We start from the raw sequence: 11,824 nt of genomic DNA on the forward strand, positions 1-11,824 counted from the left end.
GCGCAAGTCAGCCCAAATAAAGAGCTTCGTTTCCAAGACTGGTAGGTGTCTTCCTGACCGCTGAACTGCCGTCACTACAACGTGACATCTGGTGGAGGTGCTGGGTAGCCTTTCATGTTCCGGACACCACCTACAAGTCGTTACGCCAGCCCTCTGAGTCATCTACCGCAGGACCTCAGTCCAGTCCACCGCGCAAGCCGACGCCTGCAGGGGGACGCACCAGAGTTCGGGATTCTGCCGGACCCTACCCGGAAGCGGAAGCCAGCAGCAACGTCTACCATGAGCTTGCCCCAGACAATGACTCCAATCATTCTTCAGCAGCCCCGGGTGCCACCAACCTTCGGCGCTTCGCCCGGCGCCGACCCCGAAGAATGGCTGGAACAGTTCGACCATGTGGCTCTCTTTAACAACTGGGGCGATGCCATGAAAATTAGGTACGTCTTCTTCGCCTTGGAGGGACCAGCAAGAATCTGGTTTGAGAATGAGGAAGCTAGCCTTACAGATCGGGAAACCTTCAAGGAGCAGCTTCTCATGACCTTCACAAACGTCGTGAGAAAGGAGAGAGAGCCCAGCAGCTGCTACAGTCTCGCATACAACACCCAAACGAGACCTTTGCAGTATACACTGAGGAGATGAAGCGTCTCTTCCGGCGTGCCGACTCGAGCATGAAGGAAGAAGAAAAGGTCAAGCTGCTTATGCGAGGAGTTAGAGAAACTCTTTGCGGGCCTCGTACGAAACCCACCGAAACCCGTCGCGGAATTCGCAGAAGAGGCATCCACTATGGAAAAAACTCTTGATGCCCGAGCCCGCCAGTATGACCGTCAGCAGCGCATTTTCTCAGCAAACTGCCTGGACACCGCTAACAACGATAACCTGCTGGAGGTTATCTGTCAAGTTGTGCGAGAGGAACTCCGCCGATTGCTGCCAACGGGAACGCAGCCGCAGCTTGCATCGCTCACAGACGCCATACGGGATGAAGTTCAACAGGCCTTGGGTGTGACGCCGAGCACCACGCAGCCTATAGAGCCCCCAGCCATGACTTACGCCGCAGCTGTGCGCCGTCCGGCACCTCGACGACGGGTCTCAAGCCCCTATCGCCCTCAGCCAGCTGCGTTGGACCGCCGCTCTCTCGCCCCAGCCCGCTCGTCCTACGAGCGTCGCACACAGCCGAAGAAATGCGACGAGTGGAAAACTCCCGACCAGCGCCGCCCACTATGCTTCCAATGCGGCGAAGCCGGTCACGTCCTCCGGCAGTGCCCATGCAGAAGACTGGGCACCCGAGGGTTCTCTTACAACGCTCCACGACCCCGACCCGGCCAGCGACCAGCCGAAATCGAGGAGTTTTTGCGTCGGGAAGAATACTCATCACCGAGCCTATCACGTTCCCCGTCGCCATCGTCCCCGCGCTTTGTATCTCATAGCCGAGGTTACGCCGTGCGTGGACGATCCCCCAGCCCCCGAAGGTTAAACTAAATGAAGCAGCTTCTGCAGGTGAGGTTGCTTCTAAGCGCAATGATAAAGATCCTCCATCGACGAGTACTCAAGACCATGCCTCAACTGCGACGACAACACCGACGACGACAACATCGACGACGACCACACCGACGACGACGACGCGGCCAGACTTGAAGCTTTTACCGCTGCCCAGTGAAGTCACGTCGGAGAACACCCACCGCAGCCTCACTACTCGACGAAGCCGAGATCGTACACCGAAGACAACGTGCAATACGAAAACGCGAACAAGTGACTGAAGTTATGGTCGACGCTCACGCGGTTACTGCCTTGGTGGACACCAGAGCTGACTACTCCTCATGAGTGGGCTACTCGCTGTCCGACTAAGGAAAGTAACAACAACTTGGGATAGCCTGCTGATCCGCACCGCAGGTGGCAACCTGATTACGCCGTCAGGACGTTGCACCGCGAGAGTCACTGTAAACGGGAGAACCTATGCTACAACCTTCCTGGTCCTACAGCAATGCGCGCGAGACGTGATTTTGGGAATGGACTTAATGGACTTCCTGAATGAACATCAGGCGATCATCGACCTTCGATCTAAGTCGATCAAGCTTTCCACGGACAAAGCCATACCTGCTGCGACGAGCGCAACTAATCACGTTGCCTTAAACGTCCTCGGTGAAGCATTGAGCGTGCCGCCCCGATCGAGTGTCCTCGCCTGCATAGGTACTGAAGACATTGAAACTGCCGAAGGCGTCATCGAGGGGAACACCCAGCTACTCCTGGATCGAGGACTGGGCGTCGCAAGGGGAGTCGCCCAAATCCGAAATGGCCAAGCCCAGGTGTTGCTAACCAACTTCACCGAAGAATACCGGCATCTAAACAAAGGTACGACGATCGCTTTCCTCGACGAGCTGGCAGACATCAGAGACATATTTGCCCTACCCGACAAACCAGTAGAACCATCTGACCAAGGCCATCAAACAACGTTTGATGTCAACCCAGCGTTACCACGGAGCAGACAAGACCAAATACACAATCTTCTTCAAAAGTACTGCTATTGCTTCTCATCAGCATCGAATGTGCGACGAACCCGGCTTGCCAAGCACCGCATTGTCACAGACGAACACGCCCGATCACTGCGACAGAGCCCCTACTGCGTATCGCCGCTAGAACGCCAAGCTATCCGCAAGCAAGTTGAGGAAATGCTTCGTGACGACGTCATCACGCCATCGAGGAGCCCCTGGGCAGCACCAGTTGTCCTAGTGAAAAAGAAAGACGGCACACTTCGCTTCTGCGTCGATTACCGCCGCCTGAACAGCATTACGAAGAAGGCTGTCTACCCCCTCCCCCGCATCGACGACGCACTGGATCGGCTATGCAACGCTAAGCACTTCTCATCGATGGGCCTGAAGAGCGGCTACCGGCAAATTGAAGTCGACGAAAGAGATCGCGAGAAGACTGTGTTCATCACGCCAGATGGACTCTTCGAGTTCAAGGTGATGCCATCCGGCCCCTGTTCTGCCCCAGCGACGTTCCAGCGAGTAATGGATACGGTGCTCTCAGGCTTGAAGTGGCAGATTTACCTAGTCTACTTAGATGACGTTGTTGTCTTCTCCTAAAGCGTTGTTGTCTTCTCCTAAAGTGCTGGAAACGATCAAGTCTTCAGGCCTGACACTGAAACCAGAGAAGTGCCACTTCGCATACGAGGAGCTGCTGTTCCATGGTCACGTCGTAAGCAAGGATGGAGTTCGCCCAGACCCCCAGAAGACGGCTGCGATCGCAGAGTTTCCACAGCCTAATGACAAGAAAGCTATACGCAGATTCCTTGGATTGTGTGCTTATTACCGGCGATTCGTCAAGAAATTTTCGCGCATCGCTCAACCTTTGACCCAACTTACCAAGGCTGACGTGCCTTTTAAATGGGAAAGGCCGCAAGAGGAAGCTTTCAACGAGCTGAAGCGCCGCTTACAGTCCCCTCCTGTGCTCTGGCACTTTGATGAAAACGCCGAAACTGAAATCCATACCGATGCAAGCAGTGTGGGCTTGGGAGCGGTCCTCGTGCAGAAAAATGGAAGACAGGAGAAAGTTATCGCGTACGCTAGCCGTTCACTGTCGAAGGCCGAGGCCAACTAATCGACCACCGAGAAAGAATGTCTCGCCATTATTTGGGCCACGTCGAAATTTTGCCCCTACCTGTACGGACGACCATTCAAGGTTGTGAGCGATCACCATGCTCTGTGCTGGCTAGCCAATTTGAAAGATCCCTCCGGCCGCCTTGCTCGTTGGAGCCTGCGTCTTCAAGAATTCGACATAACTGTAGTCTACAAATCTGGCCGCAAGCATTCCGATGCAGACTGCCTATCGCGAGTCCCCGTAGACGCAGCACCGGAAGAAGAAGACGACGATGCTTTCCTAGGACCGGTAAGCGCCAGCAGTTTCGCGCAGCAGCAGCGCTCGGATCCTGAGTTGCAAAGCCTAGTTGATTATTTGAAAGGCAAGACCGCATCGCCTCCCCGGGGGTTCAAGCTCCAACTGTCGTCCTTCGTTCTTCACAATAATGTCCTCCTGAAGAAGAACTTCGCGCCCAACAGGGCAGTGCATCTTCTTATCGTTCCCAAAATTCTCAGGAAAGAAATCATGCAGGCATGTCATGATGAGCCGACTGCAGGGCATCTCGGGATTGCTCGCACGTTGCACCGCATCCAGGAGAAGTACTATTGGCCGCGGCTAGCTATCGACGTTTCCCATTACGTGAAAACGTGCCGTGAATGTCAGCGACGCAAAACGCCTCCGACTGGACCAGCCGGACTCCTGAACCCCATTTCACCGCCAACTAAGCCCTTTCAGCAAATGGGGATGGACCTCCTCGGCCCCTTTCCGACTTCATCATCAGGTAACAAGTGGATCATCGTGGCCACCGACTACATGACCCGCTACGCCGAAGCAAAAGCGTTGCCTAGTGGTACCGCAACAGAAGTTGCAAAATTTTTTGTCGCACAAATTCTTCTGCGACACGGCGCCCCCGAAGTGCTCATCACAGACAGAGGAACGGCGTTTACAGTGGAGCTGACGCAAGCCATTTTAAACTACAGCCAGACAAGCCATCGGAGGACAACTGCCTATCATCCACAAACCAACGGACTCACAGAGCGTCTGAACAAGACCACGGCAGACATGCTCTCTATGTATATCGACGCCGAACACAAGACGTGGGACTCCATTCTGCCTTACGTGATCTTCGCTTATAATACTGCCGTCCAGGAGACAACCAGGTTTACCCCTTTCCAGCTGGTATACGGCAGGAAGCCCACGACAACACTCGACGCAATGCTCCCGCACGTTTCTGACGAAGGCAACCTCGACGTCGCCGCCTACCTTCATCGCGACGAGGAAGCCCGAAGACTTGCGCCGCTTCGCATTCAAGACCAGCAGCACACCGACGCCCAACACTGCAATCTGCGCCGACGAGACACGCATTACAAGCCAGGTGATCGTGTTTGGATATGGACGCCAGTTCGCCGCCGTGGATTGAGCGAAAAGTTGCTGCGACGCTACTTTGGCTCGTACAGGGTTCTCCGTCGCATCGGTGACCTCGACTATGAAGTCATCCCCGACGGCACGATAGCATCTCAGCGACGCCACACACGCCCGGAAGTCGTACATGTCGTACGCCTTAAGCCATATTATGAACGCTAAAGGACTCAAAGTTTGCATTCTCTGTGTTTATTTTCATTTTAAAGCATCGAGACGATACTTCTTTGGGAGGGAGATAATGCCACGTATCATTGTAGTGTCCGTTCGTTCGAGCAAGGCCGCAGGAAAGGGGTGTTATCATTTGTGTTCGTGACGCGAGAAGCGACCGGACTAATCTCGATTGATCACAGCCATGCCGAGCTGCATCTACGTGTTCCCAGATTACTCTAGATAATCACGACCTGTTATCTCGAAGTTTCCTTGCCGGCTTTAAATTGAACGATGCCGCGAGCAGCGGGCATTCGTAGATCGACGACCGACGAGCACATGTGTTGCTTACGCCGCCGCCGAGTGATTCAGTTCTTGTGCGGGCGCAAGTTAGCCCAAATAAAGAGCTTCGTTTCCAAGACTGGTTGGTGTCTTCCTGACCGCTGGACTGCCGTCACTACAAGGTGACAATATTCTATTCAGAGGTGAAAATATGCAGGTAGACAATTTTAGGCTGATTCTATCACTGGGACATTGAAAAGCCATATGTTTCATCGTGAATACCTAAATTAGATGAACATGCATCTTCGTGTACTTTTCGCCATTTTATGTATCAAGAGTTAAACATGCAGTTTAAGACCAAACTTGTTAGAACAATCTCGAACCGCCTAACGATAAGCGTTCAGTTAATCCTTTATCAGTGTTACATTTGGAACCTAACCTCAGTGATCGACACGTAAGCGCAAGGAAACTAAGTCCCAAAGATTCTTTTTAGTATCAAACTGGACAGGATATTGTTAACATCTTCATTATAAGCTAGTTTTTTGGGGAGGTGACTGATACCTTCCACATGGTTTGGCTGTGCCAATCAAAAACGTTTCCTCCCCCCCCCCCCCACCCGTCCTCACCAGAGGAGTCTGGGAGGCGGCCCTGCTAGGCTGTCAAAATTCAAGGCCCAAAATGCCTTGGTTGAACGGACGCGGACGGCGTTGCTTACCAACGGGGCCCCGAAATAGGGACTCCCCTATTATTGCGCGGAGAAAGGGCCGATAGGGCCCGGCTCCATTCATCTTTCTGTAACAATTTATTGGATGATAACTGTTTTTCAATTCACCACCACCACTACAAGCAGACTTTTGCGTGGATGAGTGCTCCTTTCCGTCGGAAATTTTATTAGAACTCGTGTTTTGAATCACTTCGCTAATGGGTTAGTCCCGTACGCTATAGTGCATGCATAGCAATTAATTTGCACTTACGCGGACATTTTTATTTATTTATTTATTTATTGAAATACCCTAAAGGCCCTCCTGGGAGGATATTACGTTGGAGGGACAGACGAAGCACATTGATGACAATTTGTTCAAAATCAAAGGTGCAGAAAAGAGAGAAACAAAAAATAGACACACCATTATTTGATGTACATAAAAAAAAAACACTACAGCGCTAATAAAAAAGCGTAAAAATTCCAACATCTATATTATGGACACTGAGCGCGGAACAGAAAAAAAATATAATGAATGCGAAGATTATTTTGTTCCCGTTCGAACCATGAGACCTCCGACCTAGATTTCGCCGGCTGCAGAAATATGAGAATTGAGTATTTTGAAATAGCACTCCACGGTGTCACATGTCACCGTAGGTTGCGTACAACGGCAATAGCTACGCCACTCGTATTTGTTTCGTATTAAAGAAAGACGCCATCGCACCACAACTCTTACGTAGCATAGAAATAGCAAAGCAGCCTTCGGCACGCAGGTAGCCAGAGCATTTATTTAGATGGGGGTACGCAGTGACCTTGCGTAGGCATTGACTCTGCGGGAAATGAATGCGGATGGTCAGAACCTGGGCGCCCGACTAGAGGTGTGGACTGATCTGGAACTAGAAGCGGAAACTAAAAAATATTGGGATAGGATTTAGTGACGGTGTTTAGTTACTCGGGAGCGGTGCAAAAGAACTCGTTCCGTTATGGATTTAACAACTGAAGATAGGCTATGCGAACGGTTCCGCTTTGCACGGAAAATAACATTTGTTAGCATTGTAACTATGCTGGGCAAGAAAGCGACTGTTCATTGTAACCAAAAAGGTATCAGCTTGCCTTAGCGGGCAGGATGCCGTGGAGCAGCTCCTCGGTGCGTTTTTTGTCTTCGTCAAGCTTCGACTGGAGCATGCGCAGTCGATTGGTGGCCTCGTCGAGCTTCTCAATGAGCTCTCGCTCGCCGCGGTGGTGGTGCGAGCGCAGGATGAGCTCCCTCGCCGGGTCGTGGATAGCAAGGTCACTGAAGTAGAGCCCCACGCGCTGCATGTCGTCGATGTCCTTGACGCGCGGCGAGCACAGGAACATGATGCTTTGCGTCTCCTCCACCGATACCATCTGTCCCTTGAGCCGAAGCACAGGAGGAGGGGGACTGGTTGAACTGTTCTTGTCGTCCGCGCCCTCCGGGTTGGCGGCATTTGTGGCTCCGGGCTTGAGCACGCCTTCCTTGGTTTGCACCACGAACACCTGCATAACAGTCGTGGTTTGGTTGGCTGCCCTTAAAGGGCAACTGCTGCACTTTTTTGAGAATTTCGCAATATTCAAGAATTCAAATCTACGTAGGCTGTAGGTAAAGCATGCCAAGTGTTTTTGCACTATAACTTAAAAGAGTGACGTAATCGACGATTGAATTTTGCGCCTCTCTTCAATGCACCGGAGGAGTGCAGAAAAACTCAGCGTGACGTCACGGAAGGTATGATTTCAAATTACCGCTGTCGTCAGGCGCATCCTGCCCTGACGCGTTAGACACTGCCAAACAACTCTCGGCAGGGATCGCCTTCGGTGGCGTTGGTTTTTTTCCTTCAAATCAGACGTTTATGCGTTGCAAATGTACCGATACCTTCGATGACGTCATCATGCGCCCCCCACTTGGCGTTGTGCGCTGCGGAGAAGCTTGAAGAGCGTCCCGATTTTAATCAGCGATTACTTCACTATTTCAAGTGCTAGCCCAAAAATACTTCGCATGCTTTACTTGCAAGTTTCACAGATGCGACCCTCTTAAGCTCGTTGATTTCTAAAGCTTATGCAGTTTCCCTTTAAGTACAAGCTGCCCGTGGAAACAATTACGCTTAATGTGCCGGCCGAGATATAGGACAGCTTGCGCGGTCGAAGGATGAGGGTGGTCATGGAATGTTGTTGAATGGAAGCGGTAGCTTGATGAAGACCGTTTCACACTAAGTATGGAGTCAAGAATGCCTCAACAGTGACTGTCACTGTACTTTGAGAAGGCAGGGCATGCTTACTGTGGCACCTAGGGTCGTAGAGGTTGTATCCTGTCCAAACTCATCTGTTGTATGCGGCGCTGCTAAATGCTCTGAACGTTGGGCTGCAGTTATCTGTTACCAATACTTTCACGAGAGGGAGGCGCGACGGGCACGATAGATGAGATGATAGAGTTCTGCAAGCGGCATGGAGGAGTGATGGATCCAGGTTACACCGGCTTTTGCTGTATTTATTTTTTGGTACCTGTTCTTCAGAATCAGAACTTTATTGCTGGCATTGAAAGTGGCAACAAAAATGCGGAATTAGGTGCCATAATCGGTGCCTGTGAGGGGATATTCTATGAAGAATGAAATGAGAAAGAAAGAGTTGAAAAAATTGCAGCCCCTTAGTAAATAAAGATCGCGCGAAATTATACAGGAAGCATAACACACAAAATATCAACTTACTACCCACACACTTTAATACATGGAATTGTAAGATGAGCACATAAAGAATGATATACTGAAAATATAGAAGAACATAGTGTGAAAAATACTGAAATTTATTACATTTTGAACAAAACATGGTTAATTGTACGAGCGGTTTACAGCTACGTTCTATGCAATACTTTTTTATTTGGGAACTGCTTTGGTGTCCTAAATTTCTTCAGCTACTTCAAAGGCATTAACTAGAAACGGTTACTAAGTGTCAGGTAATTATCCTTCTCTAAAAAATCTGGGTCTACGACGTTTTCCTTCTTTTCAGACTGTTGTATCATTTTATTGCTTGTGTGTTTACTCGGCATTCATACAAGCGAAGTAGTATACAATTTGGTTTTGGATACTATGATATATCATAATATACGGTATACAATACGCAGAGGTCAATATTCGCTGCATGTTTTTCAAACTACACTTTCTCTATTCAGTGCATCGAAAAGCGTTTTGCATTACAAGCTGTACTGGGTGACACTCAAACAAAAAATGCTGTACCTCCGGCGCTTAGAGATCGTCCGCTGAGTCCACAAATGTCACCTTGAATCCTACATAGTATATCCTCGAGGCTGTATGTCGGGGCTTAAGGTACCAAAAAATAAAAATAAAATGGCGATTTCAGCATTTTCAGCACTGCCGGTTGGAGGATGTACCGGCCACTGAGAAGGTATGGTAATCATGCCTTTACTTTTTAGTGTATGCCTATTTTGTAACTTATGTTTTGAACCTTTTCCTAATCAGAGGCAAATCCAACATGAAAAACTTTAGTAAATACGAGCAATTTTGAGATTTTCGCCGTCATCCACCTGTTCAAGAAACTTCACATTGAAAGAGCACCAGAAATGCATATCACATTACTCGTATGCAGGCTGATGCACTCGTGGCGCGAACCTCTTTCCGGCACGGGACTTTCACGGCGCCGAAGCCAGACATGGGCGGGCAAGGGGAACGCTCGAGTTGTACAGTCCCTGCTGCCGTAAAAAGTGTTTGCTTGCCTTTGATTGGCCCTCTCCTTCGGGTATCTTCACCGGAGAATTATGTGTGTAACTCCTTTGCTCATTTGTACCAACGAAACCACGTCTTTCGACGCTGCGGCTTTTCGGCTAGCTTTCTTGGTTCCCGTCTAAAACCTGCTTACTAAGCACAATAAGATCTTGTTTGCATTCTTCTCTCTTCGTGCACGCGCAATCTTTCCATTACGTTTTAGGGTGAAAGAACTGCTCCAGACGTAGCAACCCCGAGCAAGAATCTTGTCTTGTGCTTGAAACTAATCTGCGCTTACTCGGGTAAACCCGGGTTAGTTCGCAGGAACGCCACGAAAGCAGAAGCCAATGGGAGGAAGCTCGGGTATGTTCGGAGGAGGCTGGTGGCAGGTAAATTAATTACTGGTCACGAGAGGTTGCTCGGGAAAAGCAACATTGAACGCACAATCCCTGGGTTAACTGCACATCGGTTAACCGCGCGCCACTGCTGTGGTACTGGTATGAGGACTCGCCGCGATCTGTTATGCTATGTAGAGAATGACCAACTTTGTATATATAGACATTAACCCCCTAATGCTATCGTGACATACCATTAACGCGGTTGAGAATGACTAATCCATATAACAGTCTTGATAATTAATGTCAAACAAAAGATAAACATTACTTAAATTATGTTCTAAACCAGTGCTTTCGCACGTTGTAATTAGTATAACGAAGTTAAACCCAGCTTTGTTTTGTTTCCAGCTTCTTGCGTTATCCTCACTTCGTTCCTGAAACATTTCATACGAAAGGACATTATTGTTGCCCTCGTAGAGGAGGGGTGCAACCTTGAATTTGCAAGTACAGCTCCTGTACACAGCTTCAGGTTGGAACACTTCGTGGCACGTAGCAAGAACACTGAGTAAAAAATGGGGGATGGGTGGAGGGGGTTTTCAGTTCCCGAAGGCCCCGGAAGCTTTATTCTATAGCAGTTGTCTCTTATCTTCAGGCCTCTAGCAGGCTGTTTACTTGGGTGCCCTCAAAGTTAACGAGCATCGAGGGGTTAAACAAGAAGGATTATCTGATTTGTATTTTTTTTTTGCTCGACTAAAATCCGGATCTGTGCTTCGGACAGACAGGAAGAAACTAATGCGGATCACAGCCCCTAAAGACGCCTTCACAGGAAGAGGCATGGCGCCGAGGACAGCTCACCACCGTGCGCAAGCCAATGAAACGCGGATAATGCCAGCGGTAGGAGAGAACAGTGTTGACAGGAAGGAAAAAAGGAAACGTTGAAGAAGCTCTTCCGAGGGAACTAATAAGAGATGTCGCCGGAGGCCCAAGCCTAGGACTACGCGTGAAGCCCTTAAGGCTGATATAAACAAACGAATCACGAGAAACCGATAAACTACTGCATTTCTTTGGTGTCTTCTGTTCGGTGGTGCGAATGGCTGCTGAGGCAACTATAGGGCGGTGGAAAGCAGAATTAGCAGCCACTGCATCCTAAGAGACGCACGCACACGGCAGTGCATAGTCATATGTATTGGCATACAGAGCACGGGTTTGTCTTCGACGTGGTCATTGCCTGAGGGCACACTTCCCGGAAGTTGGCCGCGCGTAATCTTGCTGTATGCGTAATCGCTGACTTTGCCGCTTTGTCAGCGTCTTGTGGCATGATTTCGTATCGGTTAATTAAGGCTGTGATTTTGGCCAGCGCTTGTTTTGCGTGTTCTTTCATTCGTCTGTCCTGCTCTCGCGAGTTGTTTAACAATGATTGTGAATCCGTAACAGATATTTAGCAAAACTGTCTCCCGCTTCTTTTTTGTAGTGTTTTCGGAATGGTGATGGGCAAACGCGTGACTTTTGTTCAGAGTTCTACGAAGGAGATGTGAAAGGTTGCGAGGCGGATTGTTCTCTTCTCTAACCTTCAGGTGGCACAAAATACTTCGTTGCGCTGGAGTTAGTATTAGATTATGAACAAAATATGTTTAATT

General features: G+C 49.6%; 1 protein-coding gene across 1 annotated transcript in view; it reads right to left on the reverse strand.

Annotated features, from left to right (window-relative positions):
* LOC149371407 (guanylate cyclase soluble subunit beta-1-like) overlaps positions 1 to 11,824 on the reverse strand; it is a 103,302-nt gene that overhangs the window by 16,709 nt on the left and 74,769 nt on the right. The window contains exon 7 of the mRNA XM_089585166.1: positions 7,235 to 7,639. Coding sequence (XP_089441292.1) covers positions 7,235 to 7,639 — 405 coding nt within the window. The remainder of the gene's footprint in view (positions 1 to 7,234; positions 7,640 to 11,824) is intronic.

This window comes from Amblyomma mixtum, chromosome 1 (genome assembly GCF_055824585.1).
Source record: "Amblyomma mixtum isolate Tamu chromosome 1, ASM5582458v1, whole genome shotgun sequence".
NCBI lineage: Eukaryota > Metazoa > Arthropoda > Arachnida > Ixodida > Ixodidae > Amblyomma > Amblyomma mixtum.